At 41.9% G+C, this 25,413-nt stretch overlaps 1 protein-coding gene across 2 annotated transcripts in view; it reads right to left on the reverse strand.

Annotated features, from left to right (window-relative positions):
• PLCG1 (phospholipase C gamma 1) overlaps positions 1-25,413 on the reverse strand; it is an 89,706-nt gene that overhangs the window by 37,143 nt on the left and 27,150 nt on the right. For both annotated transcript variants that reach the window (XM_044440254.1, XM_044440253.1), the window contains exons 2-4: positions 13,791-13,943; positions 10,080-10,173; positions 8,882-8,929 (exon numbers count right to left, since the gene is read on the reverse strand). In XM_044440254.1, the coding sequence (XP_044296189.1) occupies positions 8,882-8,929; positions 10,080-10,173; positions 13,791-13,943 (295 nt within the window). The remainder of the gene's footprint in view (positions 1-8,881; positions 8,930-10,079; positions 10,174-13,790; positions 13,944-25,413) is intronic.

Genomic DNA, 25,413 nt, shown 5'->3' on the forward strand with positions numbered 1-25,413 from the left:
CAGTTCCCAATGTTCAAACTGCCACCCAGGACTGGGTTTTTCAACCCCTGCTGAGTTTTCCCTTTAAACCCTTAAACACCACCTGTAACATCCAAAAGAAGGCAATACAATGACCAGAAGGATATAAAACAAAGCAGCTAATGGTCTTTGGATAATAAGAGAACATCAAGTATTTCCAACATTATGAACCTTAAGAAAGCCTACTAAACTCAGCACTTCTACAGGATACTACTTGGAAGGAAAGACTTTTATAATTCTAGTGGGTCTTTTCTGAGGAACAAACTAAAATGATTTCAGAAGACTATTTTCCCCTCCAAACAGCTTGAAGAAAGAGGTCTGTTTGCTTTGCCAGAACCTCTTGGAAAGTTTTCAGAAATTATTTCAGAAATAGTTACCCTTCAAGAAACAGCAGGCAAAACAAAATACAATACAATAATATCTCATAATACAACAATACTGTATTGTGGTTACTTCTAAAACTGGGGTTTCCTCCACAGAAATGAGAACCATTTTTGTATAATCTATTTTTTTGCTATTAGAAAAAGTACTTGTGAGCATTGTTTCAAACAACTAGTCAACATTTACATGTATCTGTTGGAGCCCATAATTTCTAAACTGTGTTGAAGGAAACTTTGGGGTTCTATGGAAGTTTTTCCCGAGTAAGAAGCTCATTAGGGTAAGCAACCATCCCTGAAATATAGCCTATCATTCATCACTAACTCTGTTACACTTCAAAGTCACAGGACAATGTTGCGTGTGCTCTAGCTTGCACATCTATGCATCGTGCAAGGCAGTGGTAAGGCCAAGCAGACCTACCCAGTGTCCTACACACACAAGTGGCTGCTAAAGATCCCAAGCAGCTTTTGAACTTGATACTTCCACAGATGAGTGCCTTTGTATCCCTTACTGAAGAGCTCTTCATATATTAAAGGGACCAGTTCTATGCACTTTTAGAGAGAGTAATATGCTACAACTCCCAGCATCCCCCACCATTTGTAAAACTACTTTTTCTCTAAACATGCACAGAACTATACCCCATGACACTTAAAAGATTTAATTCTTTTTTAAAGATTCACATAGGAAAACAGCCACTAGTAAGAAATACAATAACTTTAAGACTTATCCTCAAAAATTTATCACTGCACACTGAATTGACAATGAATGATTCTCTCATCTCTATCCTTGTAGTTCAGGGAAAGGGGACTGAACAACACTGCAAGATCAACGATCAGGTGAAGGCTGTGGCTCAGTGCTTGATCACAAGCTTTCCATAAGGAAGGACCCACATTCAATCCGTGGTGTTTCCAGGTGAGGCTGGAAAAATGCTGCCTGAATCTCTGGAAAGCTGCTGTGCACCAGTGCCACCAACACTAGGCCAGATAGGCCAATGGGTCACCAAGGTGCAAGTGCTTTGCTATCCAGCAGGGAACTGTGCTTGTGGCCTTGGTCAACATCCTTCATGTGCTAATTGAAGAGAATTGTACTTTGTTGACTTGGCTAGATAATTCAGCAGCGTTTGATATCATTCACAATGAAGTTAAGCACAACAGGAGACTGTAGGCCTGTCTCAAGGTGACTCTGTGCCTACCCATCAAGAAAGGTGCTAACTGGTGCTAAAGGACAACTACTGATTCTTACCCAGGAGCTTTTAGGGATGCAGGGACATCAACTGAGTTAAAAGTTAAGAAAATGGATGCAGAGATAATCACTGGCCCAATTACCAAACCAGAACAGGTCCTCTTATCATTAATGGGGAGTGACATGTCCAGCTCACCGTTTAGGAGTAATGCTGGCAGTGGTTGTATATATTATAGTATTTACATTTACTGTACCACCTGAATTGATACACAGAATTTACTGAATTGGTACACAGAAATCAAACCAACTGTGCCTTTTGACATTCTAAAACGCACACACTTGTGAATTAGCTGTGATTTGCATTTGTCTAGGGATTCTCTCTTCCAGATTTCATGTCTTCCGTGGAGGGGAGAAACCTATGCCTAATGATTCATCACAATCTGTCACTCAAATGATGACTGATGAAACCCAAAAAAATCAGTTTCAGATGATGATTTGTTGGCAAAGAAATCATGTGCTCCTGGCAAACTAGAAATGATTGTCTTCTTGCCCCAAAGCGGAAAGATTGAAGAACTCCCTCCACAGCAGAGCAGGAAAGCGCTGGACTTAATCCAGTTACAAGATCCTCTCGCACTGAACTCCTGGGAGATGCTTGCTGCAGACAGACAACCTTGCAGTCTGAGGATTCACTCCAGTCATTAGGTCAGGAAATGGAACCCTCTAACTCCCCATTTATTACTTCCAGATCTCAGTGAGTGAGCAAAGAGTGTCTGCATTCCAGAAGGGGGAAGGGGAACAGAAAAAGGCCAATGGCCACTAATCAGTTTTCCACACTGTAACCATGAATCTTTTCCCTCTCCCTCCCTCCCTCCCTCACACACACACACACACACACAGGCAAAAACTGCAGTATGCATGGATTCCCCACCTCACTTCTTGAATACTTTGGCAACAAAATATTATATGAGCTTGTGAGAAGCCTTTTAGGGCTCCTTGCACAGCTGAACTGTTTCCAAGTGAAGTCAATTTCTGTATCAGGTTTACAGAGATAACTGCTGCTGAATTTTGCAGGGATCCACTCATCCCACATTCACACTGCCCTGCTTTGGCCACTGCACCTGAGTTTGACTATGTACATCTGATACATGTGGGAAGGGCAATTACTAACAGTGCTGCTGAGATAAGGGCAAAAGGCCACCTCATCTGGAATATTGTGTCCAGTTCTGGGTACCAGGATTTAAGAAAGATGCAGAAAAATTAGAAAAGGTCCAAATGAGGACAACAAAAATGATCCAGGGTTTGGAAACACTGCCCTATGAGGAGAGAGTGAGATAACTGGGAATGTTCAGTCTTGAAAAGAGAAGACTATGGGGAGACATGGTATCATTCTATAACTACATGAAAGGCTGTCACAAAGAGGAAGGTCAAGATCTCTTCTTGCTGATACCAGAGTGTAGGATATGGAATAATCAGTTCAAGTTGCGACAACCCAGATTCAGGCTAGACACCAGGAAAAGCTCCCTCACTGTCAGAGCAACATGACAGTGGAACCAGCTGCCCAGAGAGGTGGAGGGCTCTCCCACACTAGAAACTGGACAACCATCTGAGCGGGATGGTGTAACTTGGTGTCCTGCAACAGCAGGGGTTGGACCCAATGGCCTTCATGGCCCTTTCCAACTCTACTAGTCTATGATTCTATGATCTGTGAGTGTTGCATTCTTGATACAAGGCCCTCCTCCAGGTGCCTCCTCCAAGGGAGGCTCTGAAGGTGGCAACTCATGGAGAAGGAGAGGGCCTTCTCCATGGCAGTCCTCAGTTACAGAATGATCTTCCCACCTGATGGGAGCTGCCTGCTGCCAGCATTGTTGTCTTTTTAACACCTCCTTAGTCTCTGAGGGCTTTGGCTGCACAAGCAAACTTTTCATCAATTTTTTCTTGCTAATTGTTCAAAACTGTTTTAGCTGTATGTACATTGCATGCCTTTTTGTGTTTATATTGTATGGTATTTATAATGTATTTTAAAGGTTTTCATCTTTGTAAATCATCCAGAGAACCCTGGTTACTGGATGACACTGAAATTTACTAAATGAAATGGAAGGATACCAGCTGTCCACACTCACTCTCCTCAGCCTGGGATTTCCTAGGATCTGTATCCAGAGGAAACAATTGATGATTATTGTCCTAGGGCCTCCTCCAAAATTAATCTCATACTACGTAACTGGGTTGCAAATTTTGTTTCTAGTATTCCTGATTACAGCTGCCTGTTTGTAGGGATTGGGCCCATTTCTCTCAAAATGCAGAAGCAAGCGATTTCTCCCTAAAGTGGAAGATTTCAAAGTTGAGGAAGAGGACAGGTCAGAATGCTTAGCTGGAATACTAAGGTTAATAATTCCCAGGTAAGAGACTGGTTCTCTTACCTGGTAAGAACCAGAATACCATTGGTTTGGGGTTGGGGGAGACACCGTACAACAGGGGCAGTCAGAGAGGGAGGGGTGTAACCTCATCAGCCCAGTGGTTTGCCATGTCAAATGAGTGGACCACTTATTAATGTCCAGCAGTCCTGTCATCTAGCCCACAAGCAGTGCCAGTGTCCCTGAAGGGAACAGCTTAATGTGGAGAAAAAGAGAAGAAAGGAGTTCAGTATGGAATCAACTTCCTGCACTGCACAAGAACTAACTCAGCAATTAGAAGGATAATTAATTTGATAGATGCTTCTTGCTAATTCCTTTTATATTTGTCAGTCTGTATTACAAAGCTATCCTAAATAAAAGACTGTAGTGAGAATCATCTTGCCTTGATCTGCTGGAAAGGAAAAAAATAGAGAGAGAGAGATGTGCCCTTGACAATGTAAAAGTGAAAGGAGGATTCTCTCATGTTTTTGGCAGGATGACTGTCTTTTGAAACTGCGGGATCCAAATTCTCATTTCTTACCATTTGCAGTTCTACTTGAACTGGTATCTAGTGGTCCAATCTGTACTAGGGAGGAAGTACATGGTTGCTTGAGTTGTGCTAGATTAGAAATGAGTCGACTAAGAGGGCATTCTGCTGCCTGAGCCTAGACAGAAACAATAGAAAGAGGCTGTTCTCAGGAAAAAGACCCCTGGTCAGAAGCCAGAATTTTCTGTGAGGTGTGTGGGTGGTTAGGTGGGTTGATGAGGAATTGTCCCATTTGTTGTAAACTGACCTGAGAGCTTCCAAAATTAATTGATTAAAGCATAGAAAGGCATTTTATACTGGATCAAACTGTTATCAAGGCCAGCAGTGGGCAGTATATGGCCCTCTAAATGCTCTGGTTTACAACGTCCATCAGCCCTAGCCAGTGGAGCCAATGATGAGGCATCCTGGGAGTCAAAGGCCAGAAGGTCTGCAGGCCTACATGTTGCCAAATCCTGATCCAGACCAGTATTATTTACTCTCCAGGGTCTTAGGCGGAGGTCTTTTACATCATCTGCTCCCCAATTCTTTTAACCGAGTGAAACAAGGAACTGTACAAGGGTCCTTCTGCATGGCAAGCTGTTCTCCACCCACAGCCCAGCTAGACATCAAGTCACAATTAGTCTCATCTTCCAAATCTGTAAGACCTCTTTCAAAACAACATCCAGTTTGCTAGTGCAGATTTACAAAGTGGAATTTTCCATACAGGGCCAGCTAAATATGCATAAACTGCTGTTCAAATTTTGAGAGACTTACCATGGTAATCTAACCATTCATGCCTCTCATAGGGGAAAAAACAAAACAAAACAGTGTATTTATTCCTTGTATAACAAGGGCTCTTCTTTTTATAAGCATACTCCCCAGTTGCATCTTTGTTTCTTCCCCTCTCTGACTGGGGACAGTGGAAACAGAAAAACCCAGTTGCATTATTTTTAAAGACACATACAATTCAGAGTGAATGACAAAGACTCATTTAGAACACCAGGCTGGCTTATTATACCCACTGAGAGCACTTTACATTTCTCTGCTTTGCAAGCACTGCCATCCCTCGAGGCCTCTGAGAGGAGTATTCACAAAGCAGGTGGCAATAATCTCCTCAAGTCATGGCACAAGCTCATCAATATGCAAATCATGCAAAAATGGACCCCTCCCTCTCTTGACAGATGTTGCTCATTCTTTATATCCATGCTATGTTGATGTTGCAGGCTGCCTCTGTCCCAGCTCCTGGTCAAATAATGGATTGAGACAAGGCCACTTGCCAGGACAGGAAATTGAAAGGCTGATTGCACAAGGGAGAAAAGACACCAGAGAACAGCAGAGGTGCCGGGCAGCATTTGGCACTAGAAACACAGTTCAAGGACACTGCTGGTTTTATTTGTTCGCTGGGGGAAGAGAGAGGCAAAGGATTGCAGTTCTAGTACCAAGCATGGACACTGCCAGGCTCAACACACAATAGGACGACTGCACTTACTTACTTACTTATTTAAAACTTTTATATACTGTCCAGCTACTAGCATCCCAGAACAGGCTTTTGACCACAGTGCAAAACAACTCTGGTGTGGCATCTCCTGGCATACCAGGGTGGGGTGGAAGATGTTCTCCTCTCTAGAATTTCTCCTTTGGGGCACCTATTTTCAAACTTGCCCCAAGGCAGGGCCCTCAAACTGATTTGTCTGATAACCAACCATGTGCACTGCAAAAGTTTCTGGAGCACAGTTCAGAGAATGATATGCAACCTTTGGGAGCCTGTGAGTACAACTGGCTAGTTGAGAAACTGGCATGGGCACCACAACAAAATGGCTGCTATGACGAGTCAGAAGGGACAAGTATTCTGCCCAACCCACTCTATACAAGGTAGAGGTAAGGCCTGAACCACACCATGCTAGGTTTTCAGCACCTTCTTCTTCCCTTCTTTTTCGGGGTGGTGGGGAACGCTGCAGAGGAAGACATCAGATCTGAAGACAGCAGAGAACTCATTTTGCTTAGAAAGGATCCCAGCTGCCAGTAAGAAAATGTGTAGATTCTAGCATGAAGCAAGGTGTCTACCAGGACAGCTGGCTTCACTGTTTCCTGCGCAAGCTACGAGGACAACTTAGATCCAGACGACAAATCCCCACTGCGATTTCTCACTGTAGATGATCCATGATGGGGACAAAAGGCTAAATTTCATGTCAAAAGGAGGGACTGAAAAGCTTGTGTCCCTGACGGAGGTGTGAACACAGGCATTGCCAGCAAGATGCCATTTCTTTCCAGTTGGCTGAGATCTGCTGTATTCAGCCCTGTCAGTAATCTATGTACTATTCACTTAAATACATTCTGGCCTCCAGTCTCCCCACCCTCTCATTCTCTTGGCCTAAGGAAAACCCTGCAATAGCCCAGGATGCCTCAGGCATAATTTCTGGGATCTTCAGGTCAAGATGGAAGAATTCCTCCCTGAAACCCTAGAAAGTCAGTTCCAGTATCAACAATATTGAGTTGAATGGACCCATGGCTTGACTCAATCTAAGGCAACTTCCTGTGTTCCTGCTGGTGGTACCTTTGGGCTTCCATCCACTTTTGCATTCAGTGCCAATAGTTAAAACCTTTCTTTTCTCTATGGGGAAAAGCACTTAAAAAAAAGAAACGAAAGAAAATCAATACAGAAAGGTTAATGTACTCTCTTAACATCATTAAAGGAGACTCATGTCAGGAGGGAGAAAAGCCTAGAGGTAACAGGACACAGAGATGAAAGGACAGGTGGCAAAGGATACTGGCACAGATACCAAGAACAGACTTTTTAAAAAGAGAGCCTTTCATGCTTTCTCAGCAAATGCACAACACAAAGCCTTCTCCACTGGTGAAATATAAGCCTATATGCCAAGCGCATGTGCATTCAACAGATCTTACAGTAGGCAGTCATAAACAGTGGCTTATTAAATGGTAATGACAAGTTTGCCGTGAATTGGCGCTGCTGGGCCTGAAACTCAGGTCCATAAAATCAAAGAAGCAAAATGTTTCCTACCCAGCAATGTCGGGGTGCTTGCAAAACAGTAGAAACACCACCACCATCACAGTTCCTTCCAGAGAATGGAGAGTCCTCTGTTTGCAACTGTCTTTCAGTGAGGCCTTCCAACTAGCTAGGAAATCTAGAAATCTTTTGCCCTGAAACATCCATTTGATGTCCTCCTGCCTGCAACCCTCTTCTTCCTCTCCCACTTTCTTAAAACTACTTTATCTTGCTTGGCTTCAGCTACCCGCCTTTCTCTGTTTCCTTCCTTAATTCTGCTTCTATGGATAGCACTGCCCACCAACTCAACCTTCTGGGCAATTGGCAGTCAGCCAGTATTTGCAGCTGAATTTTAGGGTATATGCTTTTAAATTCCTTTGCAATCCTTAATTACCGCTGTCCTGCCTGCTCCCATGCTACACAATGACCATATTCACATGGCACGTTAAGCTGCCCTGCAAATAAGCTACACAGTAAATGGAGATAAACCGTTTATCTTCAACCATCACAAAATTTCCTTGAGACATGAGTTCAAGAGTTCTGCAGCCTTCCGAGTATCATTAGAAATGAGAGGCAGACCTGAGTGTCATCTACATATTTTTATTTATTTATTTATTTATATCCTTATATTTATATTGATCTACACTCCACCCCAAACCCCCAAATAACTTCCCCAAGCAATTCCATGCAGATATTGAAATGTACGGGGGTGAAGATGAGACCCTGAAGCACCTCTTGAGGCAATGGCTAAGAGTGCAACAAAAGAAAAGACCAAGACCTTTGCAGCAATGTGCCACCAATGCATAATTAGGAGAAATGATCCAGAAGGATATTATGGTGGATGGTATCACCACAGCAAGCTAGCAAGAGATCCAGAAAAAAAGGATCACATGTGTCCCAACCGTTCCCCAGCATAAATAATCTCTTAGTGCAAACAGATTGGTTTGTGCCCATTAAAACAAGGCCTGGGATGGATCCAAATGATCAGCATCATCCATCACTACTTCGAGCTGAGAAGTACCACCCACTCTTAAGAGTTTATAATTTGAAACTAGGCATAATTAGTGGGAGCCACTTAATCTAAACTAGATTTATTCAGGAGTGGCCATGCCATAGCTTTTTTCAAGCTGTGGTGTGGAGACCATTCCCCTTCCCTCAAGGGAACTTTGAACTTCCCTCCAAGGTTCAAATCCCCAGCCCAGCCCTGGGTGATTTCATGCATCAGGAGTGGCAAAGGTCCAGAGGAGAACTGCCGGCCCTTATTCCTCTAAGTATTTTGTCTATATCCTCAGGCAATACAAGCTGAAAGACAGACATAATAACCAGAGTACACCAAGGCAGGTTTACCACAATGTAAACAAAGGAAAGTTTTGCTCTATTTACCTGTCTTCTCTGTTGCGATCAACCGAGTAAAACTGCTTCCGAAGCCACCTAGAAGGAGATAGTTTTTGAAACTTAAGCCTGTCCTAGGCTGGGTGGCTGTTTCAAAGTTCAGGTTAATCAGAGTTCACTAAAGAATAACTACACACAGTTATATCCAAAGCATATTCATTGAACATGACTGGGGAAAGTAAAAGGACACTCAGCATGCTTTTCCTCCCACATTTTGATTTCAGTGGCATTGTAAAAGATTGGAATCTGATGTTGTTGATCAGCAATCTACTTAAAGTTCTGTTCAAACTCCAAAACCCAAAATGCCAACCTGGAAAGACTGTGAACCAAGATGGACAAATTTTTAGGAAAATAAATTCTGCAGCTGCAAGTAAGCCATGAAAAACAAATTTTCCTACAGGCTAAGTTGAGAATACACATATTTACCTAAGGAGAAAGTGCTTAGTCAGTGATGGAGATAAAAAAGAGACTATGTTGTATATATTGGCTTCAGGAAGTCAAATCTACTTTACCTTATATGGAAATGTATGTGAATTTAATATTTACATAAATGAATGCAGTATCATCATCTAATATAAAATTAAGAATCAACTTTAAAGGGAAGTAAAGCTGTAGTCCTTCACTTACCTGGGAGTAAATCCCATTGATTCAACTGGGACCTAGTTCTGAGTAGATATGCATAAAGTTGCACTGTAATAGGAGCCAAATCTGAATCCTCTGATAAAGGAATAGCTACCATGTAGTCCTCCAGTAGTTTTGGTTGACATTTTCCCTCAGCCTCACCCAGCAGAGCCGATGGTGAGGGCTGGTAAGAATTGTAAGCCAGAACATCTGGGGACCTCAGATTGCTCCTTCTGCTCTAAAAGGTAAGAAATAAAACTTAGTCTGTGTGTTTATGTTGTGCCATTGTTCCCCTTCTTGATCTGCCATGTGGCAACCTTGCCATCAATCAATCCAAGTCCAGAATCTTTCACTCTCATAACCACAATAATCCTGCGAATTATGCAATCATGCAGAAATTTGATTTATCTTCATCAAACCAAATGGATCTTCTTGAAATATATTCTGCACTGGTAATGAAGGAGAAGAAATGAAACTGACACTGTACCCAACCTGCCTGAGTCTTTTTTTTTTTCCTGTCCTCCCCGCCCCCCCACACACACCTTTTTTTTTTTTTTCCTTTGGTTACCTTTCAACCTGCAGTGGGGTGGCAGCCTTCAGGGTATCCTCCACCAGCCAGTTCAATCCTTTGATCCACATGTTGACTTCATCTTCGGATGTGGCTGTGAAAATAAATAACAAATTGGACTTGTCATGATAGGAGGCAGGCAATGACCCCTGATTCCAAGGAGGAAGTCCCGTCACAGCTAATTTCCAACAGGAGGAAGTTCATCCCATTGAGCCTGACACTTATAAATTATAGCAGAGTACTGTAAGAAAAGCCATTAAGGGAGAATAATCCCAATTCATGACTGAAGCCTTTTACCTTTTCTAAATAAACAAGAAGCTTATTTTTCCTGTTGTGTGACAGACTTTAAATAATTACTTGTCTGATCACCTGTGGCAGGTGAGAAACACCTCCATGCAGCTGGATAGGAAGTTTCTGTACACTGGAAGAAATGTGGTTCTGATCCAGCCACCCCTAATCATTCCTTTTGGGCAATGGATGCACATGGCAAGACATACTTATTATTGCTGCATACCAGCAGACAGGCAGTTTTTAAGAGCTAAAAACTATTTGCAAAGCTTGCTATGGACCAGGTCAAATGACCAGACTAGGATACTGAGAATGTAGATCAGGCAGTTCTGTGCAGCGTACGGCATATGGTGAAGTGATTGTCCAGTTCCTTCATGCCACTTCTAGCATTCACTCCATCAGCTGTGGGTGGATCTGTGGTCCTACAGTAGATGTGGCATGCACTGTAATCCAAGCATGTAACAAACTATGTAACCTAGTCGCTTAACTAAGGTGGCAAATTCTGCACAGACCTGCTATATTCTTGTCATGTGTAGGACTACCAGCATTAGGAACAGGTGAGGAGAAGGTAGGGAGGTGTTGGGAACAAAAAGTGGGACAGTCTAAAAAAGCAAGGAAACTTACGAAATAGGGAGAGGGAGGAGTATGCAGCCCTAGGATTACTATGCAAGTTACTTCGATTGCTCTTCTATTGATGACATTTCACAAGTAATCTTGTATCTTTCCTAAATCATGAATATACTTGTATTGCTTTCTTTCTATGCTATTCTCTAAGCATTTATACAATTTTCTAAACATTTGTTTTATTAAAATCCTGTGTCTGTGACTTTGACGGCAGTCATGTTTTACCCTCTGACCTGGGCGGGTTCCCACATCATATAAGCAGTTCCTGGGTTGTTAGCCCAAAGAACTCCAGTGATGAGAGCAGCATGCAAGCTACACACTCTTCATTTTTACTTTTAATTAACAACCCAGGAATACCCCATATCTGATTTCATGACTGTTTCATGATAGTCTAGACCTGGAAAATCTGAGTTGTTTACGGGTTAACCCATCAACAAACCATGGCCAATGGATGAATTAACTCTGGGATGATTAACCCATGAAAGGGCAGAGGCCAATCAGGATCTACTGGCAGACCTCTCGATGCAACAGATCTCCAAGGTCTCAGTCCCAATGTTTTAAATGAAAACAACTGACTGTGAAAGAGGGGCAATCTGCCATTGTGCTGATCATTTCTTTCTCAGTCTGACTGATTTCAGGCCAGACTGAAAGTTTTATTAACAATTCCTGTTCTCTGGTAATACACACATGGATTTGTATACATGCCAGTGAAAAGGTGGGGTAGATAATTAACTCTGTCCTCCTATGTCTGGCTGCTTGGTAGACTGCTGGATTCCAGTAACAAACAAAATAGATCTTGCAAGCCTCAAGGACGGCCACCTCTGGCCTAAGCCATGAACAGCCCCATTTCTGTATTTGCACATCGAAAAACAATTGTTTCCAGGTTTCTAATGAAAGGCAGAAACACCGAGCATTCAACTTGTGCTCTCTCATCTGTGACAACCAAAGAAATGTGACAATGGAAAAAGCTGGGATGTTATTTCATAAAGATTACAGCTGCATGTGTTACCCAGTTATTATTGATCCAGCAAATGATTAGTACTTTAATTAGTACATGGGGGAGGGGGATTTTAGTGATTTTTAATTCACACCAAAGGGCACTTTTCCATTTTCCGAGTCATACTTCAGCCATCCTCGACCTGGAGCCCTCCAGAGGAATTCAACCACAAACTCATTACCCCAGCCAGCATGAGTATGATGAGGGTTGTAGTCCAACACAGCCTGAAGACATCAGTCTGGGGAAGGCTCTGGTGTGTTTCTGCAACTCAGCTTTATGGGGTTCAGCACAGGCGTAGTCATAAAATCAATAGGCATTTACTAGGTTATTTGCTGCGAGAATCCCCTAGGGTAGCGAGGGGCCTCAGTTACATGTTGGCTGCTGTGAATGCTTTACTTCATCCTTGAGATAAGGAAATGTACACACCCTTCTGCTAGAGTTAACAGGGATTCTTCACTGTGTTAGTTTGTGCTTTGGCTTTCAGTCTGGGAGGAGGAGTACATTATTGTCCAAGCAATCAGTCTCCCAGGTGCAACATCTATCTTATTAGGAAGCCCCTGTGCCTTGAGGGACATGCATAAACTTTCTTTTTGCTTGTTTCTTGATTATCTGCACCCACATTCCAACTTTAGATTCAAGAAGCTGGTATCCTCTCTCAAACAAGTAGTTTGCCTTTTCCTGATCATTCTCAGATCTAAATTGAGGTAGCCTTGGCTGGATCAGGCTCCTAGGATAATACACATATATCAAAGAAGAAGCAACTTTTCACTGCCTAACCACATGCCACTGAGTGCAGTCTGAGGTAGCATCTCCACCATCTCCATGCAGGCAGGCAGGAGGAGGACTGGGTAATCAGGAGAAGATGGCTATTTATGAATGACCAAACAGTATTTGTGAAAATCTGGTGTAATTATTAAAATGGAAGAGGCCATAACTCAACAGCAGAGAGCATGCCTGGCATGCAGCAGGTCTCAGTAAGGCCTGGAGGCCTGTAAGAAATCCTGCTTGAAACCCCGGCGTGTTGCTGCCAGTCGGCAGGTGAGATAAACCCCATGGTCTGATCCAGTAGAGGGCAGCTTTTTACAAATGAAAAAGGAAGCATTATGGATGGCCTTTCCTCCCAGAAAGCAGTGGTTCCTGTTTGTTAAACTTGTAAGCTATCATATGGCTTTCAAAACCCATTTATGGTGAAGGCATGAACATATGAATTCATTCAAGCATTATTAAATTGAGATGGTTAATCAATGTGTATTTTTTTCAAACCCACAGCACAAGACTGCTTTAAAGCTTTTAGGTGCAATACATTATTATGGATTAATATTTAATCAACTAAAATGATTGTGAACCCCATTTTTAAATAGCAAAGAATCTATAGGAAACTTTTAACCTTATACCAGATCCACAATAGATTACTTGAGACAGTTACACAGTTTGCCTTGCCCATTTTGTTACTTGCTGAGTGCTAAATAGCCTGAACCCCAACCCACAATACAGCAGAGAGAAAGAACCAATGACAACCACAGAGCCAATCACAGAGCAGGCTCACAAAGCGGGACATGAACAAGCACCCGTGTGTTCGCAAGCGTCTTGCTCCCTGCAACAGCTCACAGTTCTAGCAGCAGCTGCTAGCACCCACGCACTCACTGTCACTGTCACCCGTTGTTCCTTCCTGCTGTCGTGAGACAGGCCATGCTGAAGGGTGTTGGTGGGAGCTCAAAGGGCTGTGAGACAAAGAGCATAATGGCAGTATGCCATATGATCTATCCACCCGATGAAACAGGAAGGAGGAAACCAGACCCCACCTTGCAGACTGAGTGTTTTCAGTCTAAATTCCATGCCAAAAAGTATAACAAAGCAGTGAGACTGTTCTGGCCGGAATGAAGGATCCTCTTGGTATCTGTCAAAATCTCTCGAATTTCTTCCGAGACGGATTTCTTGGATCTCACGAATGTCAACTGCAAAACAAGGAAAAGATTGACAGGAGTGAGGCAGAAGTCAGAGGTGCCTTGAGAAGCTACTAGGGTGCCTTGTGGTGGTACCAAGTTCAGTGACAGAACTTCTATAGCACACACTGATAAACACTGTATTAGCTAATGGTACAGAGGTCTACCTCTGGAACTGTGTGGTCTCCAAATATGCCTTCCTGTAAATTGCAATGTTAAGACACTGTAGTACTGCTTAACTTGTAAAATAAAAGGTCCCAGGACTTAAGCCTATCTAGAAGAAAGCTCTCTGCCTCTGACATTTCCAATCAGGTAATTACACTGAGAATGCATGCCTGTGGATCTCTTTCCTTCCCTAATGTTGTAAGTATCAAGAGAAAGGTGAGCTCATCCCAAGTTAGTTTCATCATCTATATGGATTTGAAGTGGGTAATGTGACCCTGCTCACATTTCCAAAGTGAATCCAATCTCCAACACACTAAATTATGCAAATACAAGACAGCATGCAAGCAAGCAAAAGTGCAGACAATTCAAGCAAAAGGCATGGTAAGTGCTGGCCAAAATGGAGAGGCTGGGAAAGACAGCCACAGTAACCTGTAATGCAGACACAACCTAACTTCAAAAGATCCCTCCCTGAACTTAAAAGTGTAGCCTAAGTCTTTTCTCCCTCTTTCAATATATTGTCAGTCCTTTGCTAGTTCCATGCCTTTATTCCAACCAATTCGATATTACTCAGTGGGTCTACTAGAGATCCAACAGAGGTCACTGTGGTGCGTTCCCAAACTGGTAGCAAAGGATGTATTCAAACAAACAAAGGAGGCAATGCTATAGACACTTTTTAAAGGGCTACTTGGGAGCAAATGGGCATGAATGAAACAGAAGAATACGCTCTCTTTAGGAATATAAAAGTGAAATTGGGGCTTGGTTTACTTAGTTAACATTTCCATTTTACAGTAACTCTAGTGCACTTTTCATATATTACTGGGATTAATGAAATAGTAAAAGTACTAGAATCAGGACTGATCATTCAAGTAATGACATGCAACATCCATGTTCTAGTCATTGCTAAAGGGTTCTACTTACAGCTACCTGGGATTATGTGCATTCACTTATACTTGGCGCAGAATCTGTGAGGTCAAATGCAATATGTCCCCACCCAAATTGATAGTGCTTTCTCAGATCCAGCAGGTAGAAAGGCTTGGAGGAGGTTGAAGGGTAGTGCAGAAACAGTGTCGGGGCAGGAAAGAAACAGCAACAGAAGGGGCCAGCACAACATCTTGTTCTGTTATGGAAGGGTTAGCCACCTTTTCCTTCCCAAAGAGGATTCCATGTCCTCTCAACATGCGACACCAACCCCAGCTTCTTCACCAACTGGAGCGAGGCCACAGACTGGAGAACCTTTCAGCTCTAAGGGCTCATGGAAGGGCTATCAGTTCCTTACAGGCTCACAGAATGTACTTAGTAAGGAACAGCCACATCTTGTTTTGAGCATAACTGAAAAAGAATGTGAAGACTGCTCAAGGCAACACAGTCTTTAGTGATCAAGATGTTGGCAATTAAAGCAGAAACATACAAAGGTTTAAAAAAAGACAGAGGAGAGACAATGTGTGCCATCCTCCCATTGTGGTGAAAGTTTACAAATATTCTTAAAAACCATCAAGCAGGTCAACATACTTCCTGGAAAATGATTCTGAAAACCCTCAGTGGAATCAATTAATGGCATTTGTGACTCAAAGTTTTCTGAGCAGCACAAGATAAATCCATTGAGGAGATGCAATGTAATATAGGCTACCTCTTACTATGACATGTGTTTTTTAATAAGCATATTTCAGCTGGCCAGTGTGTTCTGTTTGTTTTATTTTTAAATGTGCCTCTGGAAAAAAAAGGGAAGAAAGCAGCTCTGGAAAAGACAATACCAGAGACAGGAAATGAGCATCTTGAACCCTGAGCTCATCACACCGTTTTCTGCTCTGCAAAAAGAGCAGAAAAGAACAGAAGCAGCAGCAGTGACAGGGTTATCAAATTAGCATGATGCTGGGAAGATTTTACCTTTAAAGGCAGTCTGAAAGTATTTTAAATAAATACATAAATGTATGTTTTTAAAAAATCATTGTGGGTAGACCCAACATTTCTCCTGGTTTTTATGCACTCTCTTTTTAATAAGACCTTTCACTCCAGCCAATTTAGCTAGGCATCAGAATGGTTTGCCTCTAAAAGCACACAAAATGAATCATATGTAGAAAACAATGTTGGCATTATGCAAGTCATTCAGGCTGCTTGCCCCATGGAACTGTGTGAACCATAAGTGGATCCATGGGGATGTAAGTGCCCCAGCAGAATTCAACTCTTGCGTTCAGAACTGCAAATGCCAGAACAAAATACTTTTTACAAAACAGCTGAAAGTAAACAGATTGTGCCTCTGAAGGCGTATGTGTTAATGCATCATAGAAAAGACCAGACAAAGCTTTGCTGTTGAACCTAGCTTCAAGCTTACATTTCCTTGCCACATGAAGGTCACAGGTGATTCTAACCATGTATATCCACCAGCTGCCACATAAAATCCCTAGCAGATTGGACAGATTTGCCCTTAGGGTTAAACCCAAATGTTCAGCTTCTAAATATTGTGGGAGTGTGGAATGTGTACCCTTCCAGATGTTTTGGCCTACAACTCCCATCATCACTCACTGCTACCTAGGTGGACTAGGCATGTTGAGGTCTGTTGGCCAAAATAGTAGAAGGGTCATAAGTTGTTCACCACTGCAGTATGGAGGTACACAAATGAGCCAACAAAATAAATAACAAAAACTTCCCATATTCTGATTGCTTAGGTGAGTGCAAAGATACCATCACAAATAGCTTTTCCTCTGCCCATCCCATCCCTACCACCATTATAGCTTTAAAATGGAAGGTAGAGGCGATTTAGAAAGTTTTCCAGAAAATGTAATACCCAAAACAAAACGCTTCCTGTGGGGAACAACTAAGTGTGTAAATGTATACCTTTTCTAAAGCTCTCAATTAGAGATGGGTAAACTGCAGCAAGGTTGCAGAGGCTAAATACATTCTGAAATTCAGTTGAATGCAATCCCTGTGGCACTGTTAAGGGACCTCAAGGGTCGAGTACCTTTGGAGACCTTTGGTGAAAATCCAGAGGCCTCATAAAGGCTTCGTGCAATTGGAGCTGGAGAAGTGGTAGAAACAGTGCCAGGAAACACACAGCATGTGATACTCCTTTCTGATCCAACAGCTAAATGAAGCTGAAACTGCCAACTTGCTGTTCAGAAACCTGCCCTTCCCTCTTTGTTCTACTCTGTCCACTAGCTGCAAAGCAATCAACAAACGAAATTTTGTGTGTCCATGTGTTTACACATGTGGGGGCTACATTTGCACAGCCCCACGAGCACTCTGCTGAATCTGACCCATTCATGATTATTCTGGGAACGTTTACAACATAATTCAAGTATTACTAATGCATTCTTGGAAACACTACTTAACTAAAATAAATTCTAAAAGAATCAGATCTTTTGACTCCTAACAACGTCTTTTTTTGGGAGGGGAGCGGGGAGAAGACAAGGAGCAAAACTGTCTGAAGGACAGAAACAACAATATCATTTTAAACACTGTATGTTTGCAGTAAGTGCAAGCGAAGATACATTAAACATTTTACATTTACACTTTCACTGACTACTCAGACAGAATTTAGGCCATAGGTCCTACTATTTTCTATTTTGGAACACCAGTATATTAAAGCGAATGCACACGTGCGCACATGCTGCCACCACCCAAGTTTCCTTTATCAATCCACTCGTCCACATCTGTATAGCTAATTAAAATGTGCTTCCTCAATAAAATAGTTCCAATACAGAAGTCAGAGGATACAGGAAAAATGTGACTAATAAAACGCAGACTGCTTTTTTTGAAAAGGTGGAATCAGGAAGGGGAGATCATTGTGCAGTATTTATTTATTTATTTATTAAAACATTTTTATGCATTTGTATGCAATCCAGTAACAATCCATCTGCCTACCATGCAATGTTCTCAACACAACCACGTTGTCTTCCCTCTCTGTTACCTGTACCTAATGTTGCTGTATTATATATACATGGAAGAAGATCCTGTGCAATGGTATGGCGTTAGAAGAAACCATTTCCCTGTACCTTATACCAGCTGAAAATTTGAAACATTGCTTTGCTGCCACAGTTGTGGTTTGGGCTTCCTTTCCTGCCAGCAGCAGAAAAGGAGTTTCTGAGTAATAAACAAAGAAACTAAGTTGCATTTCAACTATGTAATCATGTCAATTACCTCTCTTCTTGTACACTAGGAGTTTTACCTACTGAACTCTACATAAGGGGAAATGGAAAATTATTTACCTTCAGGGTTATTCATATTCTCCACTGAGAATATTCAGGTTCCTAGGGTTGCTAAGTTGCAGCCCACAGAAGGGCTGTGTCCACCCCTGAAACCTAGCATTTGAGTAGGAGATGAGATAGCCACAACCACTGCCAACTTCCCAATTTGCAGCCATCCACCCTTCCATGAAGTACTGCAAATGTAGAATGGATGGCTGTTCTCTACTAAAGATAGCTTTCTGCTGTGAAGAAGGGAGGAAAAGCAGGCCCAGAACTGTGGTACTGATTTCCTTCCCTGGTCTGATTCACACATAAAGTCAAGTCATAGTTTGGGTCCTTGAAATAGGCTTGTTTTGTATCAGACAATAACCCACAAAGAAACCATGATTTGTTCACCAGTTATAAACGAAAAGTAGATCTTCTAGTTTACTGCTGGCTTATAATGTTTGGCTTGTTTAAATCATACCTTACCATGATCTCTGGTCCTAGAACCATGATTCAGTCCTGGCTTGTCCATTCTGAAACAAAGGTGCCCAGAAAGTTGTTGTTTATTACTATGCGTCATCAAGTTATCCCCAACTTATGGTAATCCTATGAATGAAAGCACTGCTCCACTCTTGCAAATTCAAGGCTGAGACTTCTTTTATGGAGTTGATTCATCTTATATTCGGTCTTCCTTTTATTCTTCTGCCTTCAACTTTTCCTAGCATGCTTGTCTTCTCCAGGGAGTCAGGCCTTCTCGTGATGAGCACAAAATATGGCAGCTTCAGTTAGGTCATTTTGGCTTCTAGGGAAGCTCTAGTGTGATTTGATCTAGGACGCACTGGATTGTGTTCCTTTCAGTCCAGGTTATTTCTAAAGCTCTCCTCTAGCACCATGTTTCAAATCCATCAATTTTCTTCCTGTCAGCTCTCTTTACTGCCCAAACTTTCATTGCCATACATAATGATCAAGGATACAATACTATGTATGATCTTGGCCTTGATCTCTAGTGAAACATCCTTACACTTAATTATTTTTCTAGTTCCTTCATTGCTGCCCTTCCAAGTTTTGGTCTTCAATTTTTTTGGCTGATTTTGAATAGACAACTGAGCTAAGGTATACAAAATCTTTCACAATTTCTGTTTTTTATTGTTGACAGTAAAGTTGACAGTGAGGTTCTATAATGCTTTTATAGTGATGATTTTAGTTGTTTCTTTTTAATATTCAGCTGCAGTCCAGCTTTTACACTTTCTTCATTTATTTTGATTAGGAGTCTTTTCAATTCATTGCTGCTACCTGCCAGTAATATGATCCCATCTGAATCTCTTAAACATTGATGCATCTTTTGCCAATTTTCACTGCTTCCTTTGACCCTAATCCAGCTTTTCTTATATGTTCTGGGTACAGATTGAACAGAGAGGGACAAAAAATACATCCTTGTCCGGCACCATTGCCTATAGGAAACTGTTCAGGTTTTTTCCCATATTCTGTCCTATTGGTAGCTTCTTGTCTATGACACAAGTTATGCATCAGGACTATCAAGAGCTGAGGCAAACCCATTTCTTTCAGGACCATGTATAGTTTCTTGTGATCCACACAGCCAAAAGATTTGGTGTAGTCTATAAAGCACAGACTGATTTTCTGAAATATGTGTAGTATGAGCTTGAGTGCTTCTTGCTTTTCAGAATTTCGCTTGAACAGACATTTCTTGGTCCATATAGAGTAATATTATTTATTGTAGCACCTTGAACAACGCTTTGCTTGCATGGGAAATTAGCACAATGGTCCTATGGTTGCTGCATTCTTTTGCCTCTTCTTTCTTGGGACTGGGATGTATCTTGTATTAAGGTCCCAGCCTCTGGGCCATTGTTTTGTTTCCCATATTTTCTGGCATATTTTTGTTAGATTTAAGATGGATTCAGTCTCTGCAGCTTGGAAGAATTCTACTGGTATCTTATCTGTCTAATCCTATCTAATCCTATCCTGTCCAGAAAGAGCAGTCTGAAAGCACTCTGAAGCTTCGAAAAAGGAAAAATGAAATAGGAAAAACATTTTCCGTTTGTTTGGTTTCTGCAAGACAATATATGAGTAAAGCAAGAAACCATGGCTAACATAAACCATGACTTAGCGTCATGTCTGTAATGCAGCCTCAGTCTCCAGGTTGAAAGCTGGCAGCATTCCAAAACTCTTCCCTGAAACACATTCAGAATTTCTACATTTAGAAAATGCAAGTGATGCTCAAACTGGGAAGCAATGGCTTTGTGCGGAATGTGCAGATACAAACAAGGACAGGGTCCCTGCACTTTTAACAGTTTGAGCAGGACCCCCACATTCTTGGAGAAAGGTTCCAAGTCTTCTGGTGGATGCCTGAAACTGGATGATAGTGAGCACTATTATGTACTATCTGAGGGGTCCTCAAACTTTTTCACCAGGGGGCCAGTTGAAAGGTGCCGGTGATAGGCGCAGGCCGGAAAGGTGGTGCTGGCAGTGCGCGCAGACCAGTGTGGGGTGTGTGGGTGCCCACGGGGCGGGGCACACAGCAAGAGGAGGTGAGGTGAGGCATGGGCGGGCACAGACCATGAGGTGGGCGCACAAGGTGGCCGCCTGCTCACCTGGAGATCGTTTTCTCCAAGTGAGCAAACTGCTGCCTCCCCATGTGTGGGGTGAGGTGGGCAGCAGTGGGCATGCGCATGCACGTGCAGCGGATCCAAATGGGCATGGTGGGCCAGATAAAAGGGCATGGCAGGCTGGATCTGGCCCCTGGGCAGTAGTTTGATGACCCGTGTACTATATTCTGTACATACACATTTATTTTCCCCCCAATTCCATGAACAGAAGATTCGATCTTACCATACATCCTAGCAAGCTCAGCATGATTGTTTTCTTTCCCTATTCAACTTAGAATTTTCATTTTACAACTTCTCTTTGGCACTTTATGACTTCTCCTTTGAAACAAGGTCAACCGCAGTTAAGTGAAAACAAGTAACTGAACCAGCGGATAGGGGAGTCCTCATGTATACTGAAGAGGGAATCTCAATACGTGTAACTTGTCACGCAAGGTCCACCTCTAGATATTCCCTCTTCTTTACAAGATACCCTGCTGTTTCATATTTGGCCACCCTAAGACAGTGATGTGGGGTACAGTTGTTCTCCAGAGTGTGATGATTTACAGAATTTTCAGTTTCATAAGTTCATTAGTGAAACTGAATGTATGCCAACCTTCATTACAGTGTGAGACAAACTTGACAGATTGAATGTTGCATTCAAAGTTTATCATGTGTTAGCCCCAGTGTTCATATCTGTCAGTGAAGTATATGAATGTCTCAGAGTTAAATGGAACCAATAAACAGGGGCAGTGGAACTGAAGATGCTCCCACAACAGTAGAAATAGATGACTAGTTGTCAGCATTCCACACACAGCTATTTAGGTTGCTACAGTTAACATATCAATGGTTTTTATTACCCTTTTCCCCCTTCAAGTTAAGTTATGTATGGGAAATGCATGATATATTCTTTAAATTTTAAATGTATTCCAATAAACATGATATATAAGTTGAGATTGAAATCACATTTAAGGGTGTGGTTTTCCCTCAAACATTTCAGGTTTCATAGTAATTGTGTACTGGACAAAAATTAAGATGCAGTACTCTTTTTAAAATTAAATACAAGCAAGATAAACCTTCTAGATTAAATCACTAAGCATTAGAGCATTTTACAATGACTTTTTTTTCTCTTTAAAATGAACCTAATTTGCATTGGAAAATTTTCTGATATTAACTGAATGTTTTCCGATACAATAGCTCCAAACTAGAAATTTGTTCAATTCAGAATTTTCCAGAAAACTCGTGTCACCACTCTATTTATCCCAATAGGTCACCTATATTTATGCTCTTCAGTGAAGACTTTACCATCTCCAGTAGGAACGAAATGCAGCTTACTAGACTTCGTGGAATGCCCACAGAGTGGCAACACAATGCACACTAGAAGATGGCACACAATGCACAGCAAATCTATCTGTTCTACTAGCTTAGGGTGTCCCTACTGTATATAGCCAATTCACAGAAAGTAATCCACAAGAGTTGTTCAATCCATTTAAAAGAAAACAAGCTCAAGTGTTTCCACCAAGACACGAGGATTCAATGCACAGAATTTACATGCATTATTTTAATTTGCTCGCTTGAACAATCTTGTTTTAGAGAAGCCTTTTTTTTTGTTGTTTCTGGTGGTTTTATTGGGTTATTTGGAATTCTTTATTCAGTTTTTGGATTTGTAAAGGACTGGTGGGACTCAAGCCAATTCACATGGCAACAAGTATGGTGAGCGGGTTGTAAAGGAACTGTCTCAGGAATGAACCTGAAACCTGCACTGAGTTTAAAGGGAGTGTACAGAAAGCTATACACCCACCGCAAAGAAAATGGGATACAGAGAAATTAGACTCTTGGGATGCTACCACATGATTGTCAGATTAGAGCTTTCATCACCTGACAAGACTTTGCCCAACAGGAAAAAATTTGGAAGACAACAGATGAAACCAATATGGTTATGCAAAAGGCTTAGCTGTAATCTGAGAATCAAAAAGGACACATGCAGGAGATGAAAGGAGGACAATGAGAAAGTGCATAGAAACATAGTCCAGAATTGCAAATGTGGTGTCAGATGGAGTAAAGCTCAAAATGAGCTGAGTTTGGCGACAGACACCACTATTCCAAAAAAGATTTGAAAGCACTCAGTCTGCAAACATTTTGACTTTAATGTGGTGATCACTAGAAATCAGCATGGATTTGTCAAGAGCAAGCTGTGCCAAGCAAATCTCATTTCGCATTTTGATCAGGTAGCTTCTTTAGGAGATCTTGGAAATGTTATGGACCTCATATATCTTAATTTCAGCAAGCATTTTATTTATATTTATTACATTTCTACACTACCTAATTGTTCACAACAATTCAAACTATTAAATGCAAGTTGATAAAATACAATAAAACTATTTAAATGTTTTAAAATAGAGTATTACAATAAAATTTTAAAAAACCAAAGAGAATCTATACAAAATGCAAAGACTCAAAATACAATATCAGATTTAAACCAGAAACCTGTAGGTGCCAGGTGAGCCTGTCTGGGAAGTTCATTCCCCAGCTGAGGTGACACAGCTGTTAAGTAGCCTCACTTTGTTCCATGGGGGCTCCTGCAGAAGGTCTGGTGAAGTTGCTCTTAGGGTCTTGGCAGATGTTTATGAGAGGAGATGATCCTTCAGGTAACCTGGCCCCAAGCCTTTATTGCTTTAGATGTTACACCAGCATTTTGAATTGAGCCCAGAAATGGACTGCCAGCCAGTGTGCATGGAAAAGTTGGCCCATTGCCATTAACCAACTCGCCGCCCTGTTCCAAAACAGCAAAAGTTTCTGGACTGTTTTTGAAGTGTTTCTAACCACTTCATTTCTTTCTGGCAAATTAATATGAGCAAAATTGGGAGCATCTCAGGTGAGGTTGCGCAAAAGATTTCTTCACTGACTCCTCTCCCATATAGCTCATGTCTGCCCTACTTTGTGGTCCAGGTGGTTGTGGTGTTCCTGGGAGAATATGCTTGCCATTTCTGCCTTCCCAAAAGGCTGCAGGGTGGCAGCAGGAAGCATTATCCAGCCTCTCATTACCTGTATGGCCATTCCAGCTGCCAGAACTCCAGGAAGGGCCAGAGCTGCTGGCAGCATGTTCCTTGTCAGCGTTGCACTCAAAACGCCACCCTCCATTAAACAGCACACAAAAAAAGAGCCATGATGTGTGGGGGGGTACGTTTTGGCTTTGCTCTGGCTTTCTGTTTCTACTTTAGAAAGCATACTGCAGAAGGAAAACAAACAAGCAAGCAAACTCTTGACTTCAAACTGAATATGGTTTTGTTTGGGAAATTTAGAGCTGAGCTACTTATTACATTAACAGGTAGCTGAGGCTATTCTTCCATTTTATTCTCATGTCAGCACACGCACACTTATTTGATTTTTAATACATATCCCATGCAGGGGAAGGAAGGAGATTTTGAATGACGTTAATGGGCATGGGGAGAAGGCTTAATTCTCCTCTTTCAGATTGCAATGGTCCCATTTCAAATCAGGGTCATGCAGTTATGTGACAGTAACCTGTAAGAAAAGCCTCAGCTACGGGCAACATAATTAGCAGAACATGCAGTTAGGCTCTTGGTTCCCTGTATGTAAACACAGTAGTGAAGGCTGTTGTTTCTTAATACAGCAACTTAGCTTTCTGACTGTAAGAAGATAGCCCTAATTACACTTTAAGCATGCCCTTGTTCCGCCTCCCAAATTACTGCATGTTCCCTGGTGGACACTATCTATACCTTCTAATCCTTGTCCATGTTCTGCAACTCTTTCCATCTTAAGTCTGCCACTGGATGCAAGACCAAAGTTTGCAACAAAACAAATGCAAACCTCCCAACTATTTCCCTGTAGGTTCATCTAAAACACCTCAGCCAACTCTGGCCACCCTCCTGAAGGTAAACAGGAAGCCATTCCAGAGTGGAAGTCCTCGTCAGTCTCTGGGCTTTGCGGCACTCCCCCTTGTCCTCAGCACAGCAAGGCTCTTGTTCCAGCAACAATAATTACTTTAGCCAGGGCCAGAAGTTATGAATCCCACGCACTGGGGTTTGGTTACATAAACATCCATTTTCCCTTGTCAATGCAATCATAGTTGGGTGGAATAAGACTTGAGCAGCTGGAACACAATGGCTGGCAGGAGAGAAAATGCAGTAGCCTGGGAGTGCTAACTCGTTCCTGTGGCCCAGAGATGAAATTGGAAAGAACCCTCGAAGAGTTACAAACAGATGGCACAATATGCAAACGTTATAGAGCCACAGAAACATGGAACAAGAAAAGGGCACATAGTCACAGCTGGAAAGCACAATGGAGTATTAATCAAACATCATTATAGACAGGGCTTGTCTCTCAAATGATGCTTCACAGCCTGTGACAGTGGCCTTGTATACATCCCAATATGATGCTTTCACAGTAGCTACCTAGCCAAAGTACTGATACAGTATCTAGTTCCTTGCCCTGCTTCTCCCCTAACCATTTTTTAGTGAGTTCCAGTGACACCAGCTACAAGATTTACACAAATTCTGCTTTAAGGGAATAAACAGTCATTAATCATAG

Source organism: Varanus komodoensis, unplaced genomic scaffold (assembly GCF_004798865.1).
Source record: "Varanus komodoensis strain SLA01 unplaced genomic scaffold, ASM479886v1 scaffold37, whole genome shotgun sequence".
Classification (NCBI taxonomy): domain Eukaryota; kingdom Metazoa; phylum Chordata; class Lepidosauria; order Squamata; family Varanidae; genus Varanus; species Varanus komodoensis.